This window comes from Pithys albifrons, chromosome 16, assembly GCF_047495875.1.
Source record: "Pithys albifrons albifrons isolate INPA30051 chromosome 16, PitAlb_v1, whole genome shotgun sequence".
Taxonomy (NCBI): domain Eukaryota; kingdom Metazoa; phylum Chordata; class Aves; order Passeriformes; family Thamnophilidae; genus Pithys; species Pithys albifrons.
This window is the reverse complement of record NC_092473.1, coordinates 14,049,075-14,063,189: the sequence shown is the minus strand read 5'-3', so window position 1 is coordinate 14,063,189 and position 14,115 is coordinate 14,049,075. Positions and strand designations below refer to the sequence as shown.

The window sequence follows — 14,115 nt, the reverse complement described above, 5'->3', positions numbered from 1 at the left end:
GCATCATGGAATCAATATAAAGTTTATGACCAGATGTTTCTCTAGAAGCGAAGTGCAGGTGCTGCCAGAGGTTTCCCAGCTCCTGTGGATGCAGCAGAAGGCGATGCTGAAGGTTCTGTGGGGCTGTCCCAGGCCCCCCCTGCCCTCAGCCTCTATGCCAGGGTGCTGGGAGAGTTCTCTCCAGGATCCTTGTGCCTCTGCAGGGCCCCCTCTTGCTCCCAGTCTGATTCCTCCCAGGAGGGGAACCTTTTTGTTGGGAATTCCCTTAATAAGTTTCCCAGCTCTTGGGGACAGGCCTGTCCTTGGATCTCGGCACCTCTCAGGAGAGAGCAGTGCTGGCTCTGCTGCTCCCAGTCCTCAAAAAACCCTCTTTTTGACAACATGGGATGTAAGGTGACAAAAGAACCAACCCCTGGCTGCCTCCACCTTCCCAGCAATCCCAAGGCTGCTCTTCCATCCTGCAGGGCCCTCCCACATTGCTGCGTTCAGCTGGGATTTGGGGGGCAGCTGTTCTGCTGGAGGTCCAGGGTGCATTTGCAGGAACAAGAGGTGTTTGGGATGCGTGCCCAGCCCGGCAGAACGTGCTGCACTGCTGGGACAGGCCGGAGCATGGACCGTCTGGAATGTGGAATGTAAACAGAGTGTGTTCCCAGCAACAGCCCAGCTACAGCCCCAACCCCACCATGCTGTCCCTGGGGAGCAGCACAGCCCACACTCCTCCTGCTTTTCAGCTGCAGCCCTGGGGCCACTTGTCACTTTGGATCAAATTTTAACTGTAAATAAGATCTCCTTCTCCACAGCACCCTCCCTGGCACGCCGAGTTATCCAAACTCCAGCCTCTATCTTGCACTCAGCTTTAGGAAGTGGCACAGATGCTGTGCTGCATCCTGGGTGCTGAGTGCTGGGGCTGTGCTCCCAGGAGGGAAGTGCTCTGTGTCCCTGTGAGTCACCTGCCTGCCCACCTGGCTCTGGACAAGCACAGCAGCTGGAGATTTAAATATTTTCACGCCTTAATGTTTTCAAACATCTTAAAAATACAGACACAAGCACTGAGTGTGGGCTCACCAGAGGCTGCATTGCAGAGAACTCCCAAAGGCTGGCCTGGAATCCCAAGAACTGATGGGTGTGAGCTGACAAAGGAGAGGACCCAACAGTGATCCTGCCCACCCCAAGCTCTGCACAGTCATCACGGGGCAGCCAGCCCTGTGACCTCAAATAAAATTCAACAGCTTCACCCCTTGCCTATGTTCATTTGCAGTGGGAGCATGTGGGGCTCACCAGGCATCTGGCTCTGAGGTGTTCCATGATGGGAGAAAGGGATTCAGGCACTGTCCAGCTGATGGAAACGCTGCCTGCAAGCCACAGGAGCGATGGCCAACACCAGGCCTGGGACCCAGACCCCTCTGTCCTGCTCCTGGTGAGGGTCTTACCTATTAGAAGAGTAGGTGTTAAGTAGACCAAGGTGCAGACCTGACAGTTTCTGCGCTTTCTCTCACCTCCTCCAAAATCACAGAGTCATTTAGGTTGGAAGGACCTCCAAGATCATCAAGCTCAACCTCTGACTGATCCCCACCTTGTCAACTAGACCAGAGAACTGAGTGCCACATCCAGTCATTTCTTGAGCACCTCCAGGGATGGGAATTCAACCACCTGAGGACCTGAGGTGCCCCCTGAGCCCCCTTTTCTCCAGGCTGAGCCCCCCCAGCTCCCTCAGCTGCTCCTCATGTGATTTACTCTCCAGACCCTTTCCCAGCTTCATTGTCTTTCTCTGGACTCACTCCAGTACGTCAATGTCCTTCCTGAAGTGAAAGATGCTGACAGAGGCACAGTGACTACAGTCCCAGAGACCTGGGGTTAGATTTGTTAGGGAATGTGAAAAACCCTCTTTCTATTTACATAGAAAACAAATACACACCAAAAATCACACCCTGGGCATGGGCTGGAGAGCAGAGTGGTGTGACAGGACCTGTGGAACAGACTCTCAGCTGACAGGACCCAGCCCAGAGGTGACAGTGACAGAGCTGGGGGTGCCCAGTGTCCCCTGGGTCCACAGGCACCTCCTCCCACCTGCCCCCAGCACGGCACAGCCACTGCTGGTCAGTTAAACCACACTTTTATTGTATTGTATTCCATGCATTATGTTCATGTCTTACAGTATGACAGAGGGAGGGATAAAGATAAATGTTAAACATAAACAAGAGCAGAAAGGTCATTTGTAACAGGTCCTGAGAAGGAAAGGCACATTGTAACCACCGAATCCAACAGAACGGAAACCTTGGACAGAGGAAGACAACGCTGGAGAGTGGACGAGGGAGGGGGTTTCAAGTTGGGTGCTGTGGGAGCAGGTTTGAGAGCAACCTGCATTCCCCCACCCACCAAGGTCTGTAGTTCAGATGGGTTTGGGGACCTCAATATTCAACCAAACCACTTTTCCACACTCCTGTTGCCAGGGAGAGTTCAAAATTCCCAACTCCTCCAGGCTTAGTGAGCACCAAGGGGCAGCACAGGACTCAAAGCTCCTTTCTGCAGAGACCAGCTGGGAAAGGGCAGCTGGTGGGGAGGCAGGGAAGGGCTGCCCAGCACTGAGGGATCCAGAGCCATCTCCTGCCCAGCAGTGCAGGATCCCAGGAGCACCGTGGACTGTGGGCATCGCTGGTGACCTGTGGGTATTGCTATTCACCTGCATCAAAGACCACAGAGAAGGGAAGGCAGAGGATGGATACAGCAGAGGAGCGTTTGGCACAGACACTGGCACATGTCTCTGCCAGCTCAGACACTGGAGGGGTTGTAGCACCTCGAAGGGAAGCAGCAGCAAAACCATGTGCTGTGCCTGATTTAAGGCAGCGATTGCCACTTGAGATCCAGCGCTGGGAAGCACCAGGTTCCTGCTGGAGCAGCACAAAGGGCTCCAGAGCCAGGCTTGGATGCTGGGACACTGCTGGTGCAGTGACCACAGCACAACCTGCAGTGAGCTGGCACAGTGTGGAACTTGGGAACTGCCAGAATGTGGAAATGAGCACAAAACCAGGGCAGAGGCTCACATGAGGCAGCCAGGCACACACCTCTCCCAAGCACCCAGCCCCACTGTGACAGACACAACAGGGTCTTGTCTTGGCTTGCAGGGGAAGAGACCTTGAGAGCTTCACCTTGAGATCAAGAGCAGGGACGGTTCTGTTGTCATGGCTGTACCAGAACCAGCCTTGCTCCTCTAACTACATGTTGAAGGGTGTTTTGCATGTTAAAGAAGGAACATTTAGCAGCCCACATTTCTCACTGAGCCCCTTCAGTTTGTTACCTTTTCCCAGTCCCTCAAAGCCATCCTGAAGGTCACAGCCCAGATGAAATAAGGAGCAAGAGGGCAGAAACACGGGGCAGCAGCAGGGCTGAGCCCAAGGCCTTTCCTGAGCAGCACAAGGCAGAGGTGTGTCTGCTGCTGGGCACAGGTCCCTCCCCAGGCAGGAGGAGGGCACGGGCAGGGGTCTCACAGCCCTGTGCAGGGCAGGGATGGAGTTTGGGAGGTTTTACTCAAGCCTGAGAGGGCCACGTTATGCTGGTGATGGGCAGCCCAAAAGCACAGGCAGGCAGCAGGGCTCTGCCTCAAGCTGGTGACCAGGAGGAACAGCTCAGGGCCTCCCTGGCTGAGATCAGGCACGCGGTCTCCAGCTCTGACCATTCCAGCCAGGAAGAGAAGGTTTGTAGGTGCTTCTGCCTTTGCCACCATGGACTTTGTGCTGGGCTCTGAGAGAGGGCTGAGCTGCCTCTTGGTTGGGGCTTCAGTTACTCCGTGGCACAGATTGTAAACTTTAGTCCTTGCTGTGCTAAGCTAGGTCTGGATTTGGCCTCCAGGTGAAAGGCTCTCCACCTCCTTCTGCCTGGCTGCAGCCCACAGGGGCTGCTCAGGGCTGGGGGTGTTGGAAGCATCATCTTCCCCACCACAGCCCTGTCCTGGGACACTGCAAAATCCTGTCAGCTCAGTGGGAGATGCCCTGGGGTGTAGGTCAAACCCTGGAAAACCTGGGTAAGGCAGGACAGGCAGCAAGGTGGAACCAGGCAGTGTCCTGCCATCATGGTGTTACCTCTACATCCAACTGTGGCAATGCTGAGCTGTGCTACAGGGTCCTCATCCATGGAGGGAACAGCACAAAGTGAGGGTGTTCCTGCTGCTGGCTGAGGACCCCCAGTGTTGCCAGCACTCTGAGTTGAGAGGAGCCCAGTGAGCAGACAGGTAATGCCCTGAGCCAGGGCTTGTTTCTAAAGGCTGTAAGGAGAGGCCATCAGCATCCCTGTGGAGGCAGGTGGCTCCTGGAGACAGGCCAGGAGTGGGTCCTGGAGGCCTTACCCCTGTTGCTCTCAGGATGCAAAGATGGCTCTGATCTGGGGCTCAGATGGGGATGCAGAGCTGGAGTCGAGGGAGATGGGGGGAGCCTTCCTCTTCAGCTGCAGGAAACCACTCTGGTGCCCTGGCATGTCCCCTCCTTGCTTAGGCCAGGGCTGCCTGTGGGGGCTGGTCTCTTCTCCTGAGCAGGCTGTGTCCACACCAGCACAGTCAGCAGCGATGGCAGGGAGCAGAGATGGCAGTGACAGCCCGTGACCCTGAGGGATGGCACTCCAGAGCTGTGAACAGGAGGCTGGGCAGGAGCTGCATCTCTGGGGAGCAGCGTCTGCAGCTCAGACATCTTTCTTCCTCTGCACAGACTCTGCCACAGCCCCTGCAGCTGAAGTGTGCTCCTCACAAGGCTCCTGTCCCTTGGCTTGGAAGTGTCACTGTCCCAGTGTCTCCACAGCTGGTGCAGCAAAGCCCCCGAGGTGCCACCACAGTCCACATGTTGTCATCTGTACTCCACATGGGCTTGGGCACAGCTCAACAGAGGCTGGAGGGGATGAACCTGCCACAGGGCTGGGGCTCCTCCAGCACCTCCCTTTGTTCCACAAAGCTCAAGCCTGCAGCATCTCCCCCAGCTGCCAGAAGGAAAGGGGCTGGTAGCCCACGGCCACCCCTAACCAACATCCCCCAGCAAGTTCACAGTTGTCGCCAGGCAGAGAGGGGAGAACGAGGTGCAGCACAAGTCATCCCCTGGTCTTGTGATGGAGTTTGGTGGAAAAATCATCCTCTTCCATCCCCTGGCTTGGGAAAAGCACTGGGGGACACCACGTGTGCCCAGAGCCAGCCTGGCCCAGGGGCTGTGGCCATGCTCACACGTGGGCAGAGAGGAGGAGGTCGTGCCCACACTCACACCACATGGACACGCTTAAAAAAACGGGAATTGCGAGTGTGGGAGGGGTTTCCTGAGACTGCAGAGAAGCGAAGGCCGCGTTGGACAGTCAGGGACAGCTGTGCTGGTGTCGGAGCAGTCCTGCCTTAAGGCTGCAAGTGTTCCAGGTACTGCGGCAGCGGGTTCTCCTTGACGTACTTCTGGATGTACCAGCACGTCAGGTGAGCTTTCAGGTCCTCCTCCACCACAAAGTCCAGGGCTGCCTGGAACCAGCCAGGGAGAACACACAGGTTACAACCAGCACCCCCAGACTGTGCTCTCCTCTGAAGCCTCGTGGGGGTCTGGACTCTGTACCTCTCACACAGATGGGGAAGCAGCAGGTTGCCCTCAGGTACCCCCTGTGTAAGGCAGGTGGAGGGAGAGGGTTGTGGGGAGAGCACAGCCCTCCTGCCACAGGAGTCCCAGTTTAACCTTCAACACATCCAGCCTGGTGTGAAGGTGACACAGCCCATCATGTGAAGGTCACCTTTGTCACCCGTTTGCCCTGACTTAAGGGGCCAGGGAGCAGTTGTGACCCCAAAGCATCACCCCACAGTCCCTCCATCACTGTGTCTCCTCAGCTCTCCCTGCGTGGCTGCAGGGCCCAAGGCAAGCCAAGGGCTCACGAGGGCAGTGAAGGTTTGAGAGGAGGGGTCCAGCCCCTGGCGGGCAGTGATCCATCAGCCCCTGCATGGTGGGCACAAGGAGGAACAGGCTGAGCCTGGGTGAGTGGCTGGACGAGCTGGGCACTCACCCAGCCCCTCTCACCACCAAAACAGGAATGTCTGACCCCAATTTCCATCTGCCCCACCAGCCGCCCCATCTCCCATCGGAGCAGGGCTCCCACAGGGCACACACGTAATTCCAGCATGGCGGGGCCTGGCTTCAGCCAGGATCTTTACCCACAGCAGGGATGGCAACAGCTCTTGCCCTTCTGGGTGTCTGGGGTTGTACCTTTGCCAGGTGCTTGGCTATTCCTCTCCCTCGATAGGCATCTGGCACTTCCGTGTGCTGCAGGTCCACGATCCGCTTCCCCACGTACTCATAGAGCAGCACGGCCTTGTCATGGCAACCTGGGGGTGTGGGAGAGGGGTGAGCACTGGGGTGTCTCTGGGGAGTCACAGCAGGGGATGGGAGAGAAGGGTGAGGATTGGGGTGTCTCTGGGGAGTCACAGCAGGGGATGGGAGAGAAGGGTGAGGATTGGGGTGTCTCTGGGGAGCCACAGCAGGGGATGGGAGAGAGAGGTAAAGATTGGGATGTGTCTGGGGAGCCACAGCAGGGGATGGGAGAGAAGGGTGAGGACTGGGATGTCTCCAAGGAGCCCCAGCAGGGGATGGGCAATGGGCAGCTTTGAGATGGCTACAACAGCCCTTGTGCCACGGGAATGGCTGTGCCGGTGGGAGACTTTGCTTTCAAGTGACACCTGGATGTCCTTGTTGGTTCCCCCAAGGGGTGAGCAGAGCCAGGTCTGCTCAGCCTTTCCAAGCCCCTGGAGCAGGGGCAAGGTTTCTGCTCAGCCCTGAATCGCTGCTGCAAACACAACATGTTTAGGGTAGGAAAGCAGCTGTGGGAAGGGGTGGAATGTGTTGATGTGAGGGAGGGAGCAAAAAGAGCAAGGGGGAAACCAATTTCTTTGTCCTCCAGCAGAGTTTTTTGTTGTGGCACATAAAACAGGCCAAGACTCCTTGGTTTGGTGTTGCAGCGTTGTCTAGACACGTTTTGGAGAAGACGCTGGAGAGATGAATCCCACAAACACACAGGAAAGTGCACACAGGTGTGCAAGGGGGTTTGTGCACACAAATTTACATGTACACACACAGGTTTCCTGTTTCAACACCCTGACCTTTCTCACAACAGCTCAGTGACAGGAAAGAAGAAGTTTCAGTACACATGTGAATGAGAGGAGAGCTCATAACAGCTCTCTGGCTTCATCTGCAGAACCTGAACTTCTGCCTTTGATGCAAAACTAAACATTTCATTTCCAGAGGGTTTCTGTATTTAAAAGTGAGTTTCAGAAATACAAATCCAAGAGACAAGCTCAATTAAAACCTTCAATGGTTTTTGGAGGCTGAAGGGCTACAATGCCCACTTGCATTCAGTAATTGCTTTAGCTGAGCTCAGTACACTCTATTTCATTGCATTTCAGCTGACAACTCCAGCCCAGTTTGCCTCATCCCTGTATTCAAGACACACAAGAAATGAGCCCATTGGAATTTTTTGTTTCAAGAGAAGCAGCTCAAGTTTTTGTTCCTACTCCTTTAATGCAGACATTCAATTCTGCACTGGATGGAAACCTTTGCATTTCCAGCCCGAGTTTATTCCTGCTGGTTTCTACCCGTTCGTTCTCATGCCAACATTGTTCTTGGGTGGACATAAATAATTTCCCTCCCTGCCATTTCCCCAAGTATTTATAGGCATCAGTCCTGCCCTCTCAGCCTCTAGTTCACAAAAAAGCCACATTCTTTCAGCCTCCCCAAACACAAAAAAGGGAGAATTGCAGCATTTTTCCATGTAGATCCAGATACCCAAAAAGAGCCAAGGGAGCAGGCAAAGCCCTTCCCCAACAGCACAGAACTGTCTCCCTTGAGAGAAACCCACCCAGGTCAGGGCATGAGCAAAGCCAGGTGCCCTCACCCTCAGCATATTTGGTGGCAGCTCTCCCAGGGGTGGCAAGGCCAGAACTGGCAGCACTCAAGGCTGTAAAATGATCTTATAACAGCAGCTTTGACACGCTGCAGCCTTTCCATCCCACTCTCCTCCCAGGCCAAAACTTTCCACAGCCTCTGCCTGAAGCTTTGAGAAGTTTAAAACTAAATTGGTGACAGAGAAATTTTTTTAAAAATACACTTTTTTCTATATTATCTGTTTAGAAGTATCACATGCACAAATGCATTTTAAAGCAGAAGGTAGCACAGTGTTTAGAGGATCTCAGACCCATCCTGGGCAGGCTTTTCCTCGATATTCCCTGTACCACAGCAGCACCACAACCCCAGCCAGGACAGGAGCTGCAGGGTGCCCCCAGCACACAGATGGACACACACACAGGCCAAAGGATTTTACACCCAGCTCTGCAGAGAAAGCCACTGCTGTCAGTGCTGCAGGAAAGCTGTCCCAGTTCAGAAAAACATCCCCTTTCAGCCAAGTGTATAATCACATCTGTATGTGCTCAACTCAGTGATGGGACCCTGAGCCACACAGTGCATGGAGCCAGGGACACTCGTGCCACAGGGTTTGGTGTGGGCCCTGCAGGTGACAGTGACAGTGTGGGAGAAGCCAGTCCTGCTGTTACAGGGGCTGCTCCCAGGAAAGCTGGGGGTGCTGGAAGCAGTGCTGACCCCTCAGGGGAGAACCCAGCCCCAGTTTGCTGCATTCCCCCTCAAGGGCAGGGCACACAAGCAGAAACCCCACAAAAACATGGCACAAGAAATGCCACGTGCTGACCTCCCACCTGCCTCATCCCCTTGGACTTTGGGATGGGGATTTTATCAGCCTGCACAGACAGAGCTTGGCAGCCCGAGAGGTGCCCCAGGAGCCTGCCCATGGTGTTTGACTCGCTGACACTCCCCTGCGAGGCCACAGGGAGGGAGATGAGTCAATGCAAATCAGCACAGCAGAGCCAGGAGCAGGGAGAGGCTCAGCAGGGGCAGCACAGCTGGTGCCCTGCTCTGCCCATCCCTCCCTCCAATCACAGGGTGCACAGGGAAGGGGAAGCTTTGAACTTGCTCTCCATGGAGGGTTTCCACCAGGACCAGTCCTGGATTCCCATCCAAGCAGAGCAGGGGGCTCTGGGCAGCAGAGAGGCCCCTGTGCCACAGGCTCAGCTGTGACCCCAGGCTGGGTGGCCCATAAGCCTGGGGGGAAGAAGCAGAGAGCCCAGCCCCATCCTGAGCTGAGGAAGGGACACATCAGGCATCTGCAAAGCTCCAATCACCCTATTCCAGCACATCCTTCGCTGCCCCCTCTCATGGCATACAAGGAGTTCCTGCCTAGTGAGGGGATGCTCTAGCACGGCAAGACAAATCCCTCCAGCCCTTTTCCCTTCTCTCTGTCCCTCTGTGCCAGCCCCAGCCCACAATACACCTTTGGGTGCCCAGCACTGGAGCAGGGCAGGGGCCTGGCTGCTGCCTGCAAGGCCAATTTCTGCACTCCAGCCTTTGGAGCAAACCCTGAGCTCCAGCCTCCTCAGGACACTGCTGCAAAACCATTCCCCGAGAGCAAGGGAGGGAACGGACGCCAGCTCCATTTCCCACTCTCCGAGCCAGGAAAGCCAGAGGCAGGAGGCAGCTCAGCTCCTCTGCTGCTGAGCCAAAAAGTGGGGAAAAAAGCAAAAAAAGCAGAAGCTGTGTGTGGGGTGAGCCAGGAAGACAAGATGTCCTGAGGAGCTTGTGCATCCCAGGCTGCAGCCACAGGCTGGCCTCGCTCCCCAGGGAGCTCCTGGCACGTTACTACGGAGAGAAAACACAACAGAGGACAAGAGCCAGAGCAGAGACGGCACAGCCCTCACAGAGGGGCCTCACTCGCAGGAATGGCAGTGGGGAGGGCTCTGCTTTGGAGGAGTTTCCTGTTTAGGAGCTCTCCAGAGGCGACTGTGGCACAGGAGTAAGCGAGGACCTCTTTGATGCAGGGTCTGGTGACAGATCCCTTGGTCCCTGCTGCAAAGTCAGCACTTTTCACCTCCTGGAAAGGGAAATCAACCCCAGCAGGGAGGAAAGCTCCAAGGCACGACCTGCTCCAGTTTTTCCAATAAACCTGAGCAGGGGCCAAAGCAGGAGCTTCCAGCCACTGGATCCTGCCCAAACCCAGCCAGGGGGATTTGGGAAGTTTGGTGTGCTGCAGCCAGGTGTTGGATGAATGGGAGTCTGAGTGTGTGAGAAGTCCACGCATCCCCAAGGACCTGGAGCCACTCTGTGCATGTGGTGAGCCTGTCTCCCAACTGGAGAGCCTGATGGGTTTGATGGGCATCAAGAAATTACAGTGGTTGCTGCTAAAAGCAGTTCCCTTGCTACAAACATCTGTGCCAGCAACTGGACTGACCATCTGACACTTTGGGGTGGAGGGATTCTCTTTGGGCTTCTTGTTCTGACCAGAAATTTCATCTTGGACCCAAAAAAACCCCAACTATTCCTGACCAGAACAGCCTATATGATTCCCATGGAAGCTTCCAGCTTTGACAAATTGATGTTTTCCAACAGAGTTGCTGCTCAGGGAGGTTTCTGGCTGGCTCGTGCTGTTAGTCACATCCTAAGTGATTACAAATCCAGTTGGGCGTCTTTCTGCTCTCCTCTCGAGGGATAACAAAGCTCGGTGAGGTCTGGTTATAATCAGCTTTACTTTCAGCTTCTAAAGGCTCCTGCATTTGGGATGCAAGGGAAGAGGGAATGTGTGCCAGAGAAGCAGCCATTTCTGTCAGAACTGAGGGGAGAGGGGGAGAAAAGAGCAGAGGAGGGAAAGAAAGACGGGGCAACCCCAGAAACACCAAATGCAATTCATCTTCCTTGTGCACAGGGAGGAAGTCCTGACAGGAGGTTACACAGGGGCACAGAGGCAAACACAGGGTGATGCTGAAAACAAACACTTTCACAACTAGTTCACAGCTTTCACTGTCACAGGCCTCTTGCTACAGGGATTTCCAGAAAAGAGGTCACCACGGAAAGTTTTCTACTCAACATCACTCTACCCGAAACCACCAAGCCCAGAGAGCAGCTCTCAAAGCCTGGCCCCTTGGTCCCCAAGCCTGATGCACCCCTGTTTTCCCAGGATATCACCCACACTTGACATCCAGCAGAAATGAGGACTGAGACACCAGGGAAAAGCTGACCCTGGAGCCCACATGCTGCTTCTCATCTCTGCCACTCTGCAGCAACATGGGACAAAAGCACTCTCAGAGGGGGTCACATTGATGCCAAAATGTGTGTCTGACCCATTTCTTGTCATTCCCCATGGCTAGTAGGGAAAACCTGCTGGACATTCCACACCACTGATGCTCACTGTGCCAGCAAACAGGAGCAATGAACAGAGCAGTGCAGGAAATAAACACCCAGCCACGCACTCCCACAGAGATGGTTATCTCCTGACCGTCTTCCAGGGCTTGGCTGTTACCAGCAAACACCTCACAAGAAGGAGAGATGATCACCCACTCCCCACGGGTGTTAGTCAGCCCAGTGGCACGGATACTGTCACACCAGGATGCTGCTCTGTCTGTGGCTGGTCCTGAACTCACCAAAAAGGGCTCAATGTCTCTGAACCCACAGAAAAAACACAACCTTGATCATGGGGATCCACCTACAACCCAGGGCAAGACCATGGCAAGGCTGGACAGGGCTTGGAGCAACTTAGTGGAAGGTGTCCTTGCTCATGGCAGGGGGGGAATGAGATGAACTTTAAGGTGCTTCCAAACCATTCTGGGATTCTCTGGTTCTCTGATCCCCTCCTGAAGGAGGAGGCTTTGTGCTGATTGACACACAACTCCCACCACGGGTCCCACACTTTATTCTCTCACTCTCAAAGTTCACCCTCTCCAGTCACGACTCCTCCCTGCTCAGCCACCAAATGCTACTCTGCCCACGGTGTGGCTGGCAGAGGTTTTATCCAAAAAACCACAATAAAAGATCATGTTTCCCTAATAACTGTTGGCTCGTGGCTCTCCCCTCTCTGTCCTGCACACGGGAACAACACTGTGTGACAGCTCTGGCCATGGCAGTGGGGACCTGTCACCTGGGCCCTCGTTTGATCTCTGTCTAAAATGAGCAGTTGGTGGAATTGTTTTCTCTGCACCCAGCACAGTCTCCTCCTCCCCTGCTCCTCCAGCCTGCACTTTGTAATTAGTGGTTGAAATGAAAATGGGGGGTGGGGGGGAAGAGAGTCTAAAATAAAATCTGGACTATTCCTGTTGTTTTATCGAGAAAACCTCCTGCATTCCCTATGATTTCTGAACTACCCATTTTATTTATTTAAAAAAAAATAAAAAGCTACCCTGCAATTTCTGTAGGGCAGTGAGACAGCCTGTTTTACTCAGAGTGGTTCTCAGCATGACAAATGGACAGGGAAGAGATGTTGGGATCGTTGAATATTTGGGATTAACCATTAAGAGGATGGGGCATAGCACTGCCACATCACCCAAAGGCACCTGCTCCTGGGGGGGGCAAAGTGGTACCCCCAAAACTTGCCTGTGCCAGCACTGGGCTCCAACACCAACCCCAACCACGGGAGCCAAGAGACCCCCAGACCTCCTGGGAAGAGATTTTAGGGGGCAGGAAGGATGGGGGGACCTGCAGGAACCAGGGAGGATGGAGTGGGGGGGCTCAGAGGGGTATTGGGGGGCACTGGGGGGACAGGGCAGAGTGAGCAGGGGAAGGTGCTGGGGGACATGGCACGGGGGGAGGAGAGATGGGAAACGGAGGAAAATGGGGAGGAACGGGAGAAAAACAGGGAAATGAGAAGGACGGGGGAAAGAGGGGAAATGGGAGAAATGGGGGGAGTGATGGGGGGAAAGGTGGGAGTGGCACAGGGGGATGAGAGGAAGGGTGGAGGGAACAGGGGAGGACGAGAGGGAGCACGGGGAGGACAAGGGGGGGACAAGGAGGAGAAAAGGGGGGGAAGGGGGGACAAAAACGGGGATGGGGGGACAAGGGGGGGACAAAGAGGGGGACGGGGGGGACAAGGGAGGGACAAAGAGGGGACAAAGGGGGAAGAGGGGGACAAGGAGGGGGACAAAGAGGGGGGCAAGTGGGTGAAAACGGGGGGACAAAGGGGTGAAAAGGGGGGGACAAAAGAGGGGACAAGGCGAGGACAAAGAGGGAAAGGAGAGGACAAAGGGGAGAAAGAGGGGGACCAAGGGCGGGACAAACGGGGGTAAAGGGGGGGACAAAAGGGGGGACAAAAAAGGGGACAGCAGGGGAACAAGGGGAGTACAAAAGAGGGGACAGCAAGGGAACAAGGGGGGGGGACAAAAGGGGGGAGGACAAGGTGGGGGGAAAAGAGGGGGTCAGTAAGGGGGGTCTGGGGCGCCGAGCGAGGCCGCGCCAGGGGCAGAGGGCCCCGCTCACCGTTGAGCCGCACGGTGAACTGGCGGCGCTTGCGGTCGTGCTCCACCTGGATGGGGCAGCCCTGCTCCAGGAGGCCGAGCGGCGCCGAGTGCGCCATGGCGGGGCCGCGGGGCGGTGGCGGTGCCGATGGCAGTGCCAGTGCCGGTGCCGGGTCCGGGTCCGGGTCCGGGTCCGTGTCCGGTCGGTGTCGGGCCGGGCCGCGCCGCGCCGGGGCTGCACCGGCCGCAGCACCAGCCCAGCTGTGCGGCACGTGCCGCCCGCCGGCCAATGGCCGCGCCGCGCTTTTGTTTTGGTACGGCCGCGCGCCCCTTAAAGCGGCGACGCCCCGGAGATGGGGGGGGGGGCCCACTGGCAGCGCCCGGCGCCCCCGCGCGGGCGGGCACGGGGCCGGTTATAGTCCTGTACTGGCCCGGTACTGGTCCGGCGCGGGTCCTGCACTGGTCCTGTTATAGTCCGGCACTGGTCTGGCACGGGTCCGGCATTGGTCCGGTTACAGTCCTGTACTGGTCCGGTACTGGTCTGGCACGCGTCCTATTATAGTCCTGTACTGGTCCGGCACAGGTCCTATTATAGTCCGGTACTAGTCCGGTACGGGTCCTGCACTGGTCCAGCACTGGTCTGGCACAGGTCCTGCAAGGGTCCTGTACTGATCCAGTACTGGTCCTATACTGGTCCTGCACTGATGCAGTACTGGTGCTGCACTGGTCCATTACTGGTCCTATACTGGTCCTGCACTGATGCAGTACTGGTCCTGCACTGGTCCATTACTGGTACTATACTGGTTCTGCACTGATGTAGTACTGGTGCTGCACTGGTC

The 14,115-nt window shown here is 55.8% G+C and overlaps 1 protein-coding gene across 1 annotated transcript; it reads right to left on the bottom strand.

Annotated features, from left to right (window-relative positions):
- Nucleotides 1–2,097: 2,097 nt before the first annotated feature.
- NATD1 (N-acetyltransferase domain containing 1) lies at nucleotides 2,098–13,548 on the bottom strand. Its single transcript, XM_071570867.1, has 3 exons — nucleotides 13,299–13,548; nucleotides 6,207–6,325; nucleotides 2,098–5,476 (listed from the first exon to the last, which is right to left on the bottom strand). Exons 1-3 carry the CDS (start codon nucleotides 13,393–13,395, stop codon nucleotides 5,360–5,362), a joined length of 333 nt encoding a protein of 110 aa, XP_071426968.1. The 5' UTR covers nucleotides 13,396–13,548; the 3' UTR covers nucleotides 2,098–5,359.
- Nucleotides 13,549–14,115: the final 567 nt, after the last annotated feature.

What these genes read in the sequence shown, in the direction of transcription:
- NATD1 (XM_071570867.1), bottom strand. Translation starts at nt 13,395, where the DNA reads ATGGCGCACTCGGCGCCGCTCGGCCTCCTGGAGCAGGGCTGCCCCATC. An exon ending in GTTCACCGTGCGGCTCAACG is followed by an intron (nt 6,326 to 13,298) that starts GTGAGCGGGGCC and finishes CCACACCCCCAG; the next exon opens with GTTGCCATGACAAGGCCGTG. An exon ending in TAGCCAAGCACCTGGCAAAG is followed by an intron (nt 5,477 to 6,206) that starts GTACAACCCCAG and finishes GGCTGGTTCCAG; the next exon opens with GCAGCCCTGGACTTTGTGGT.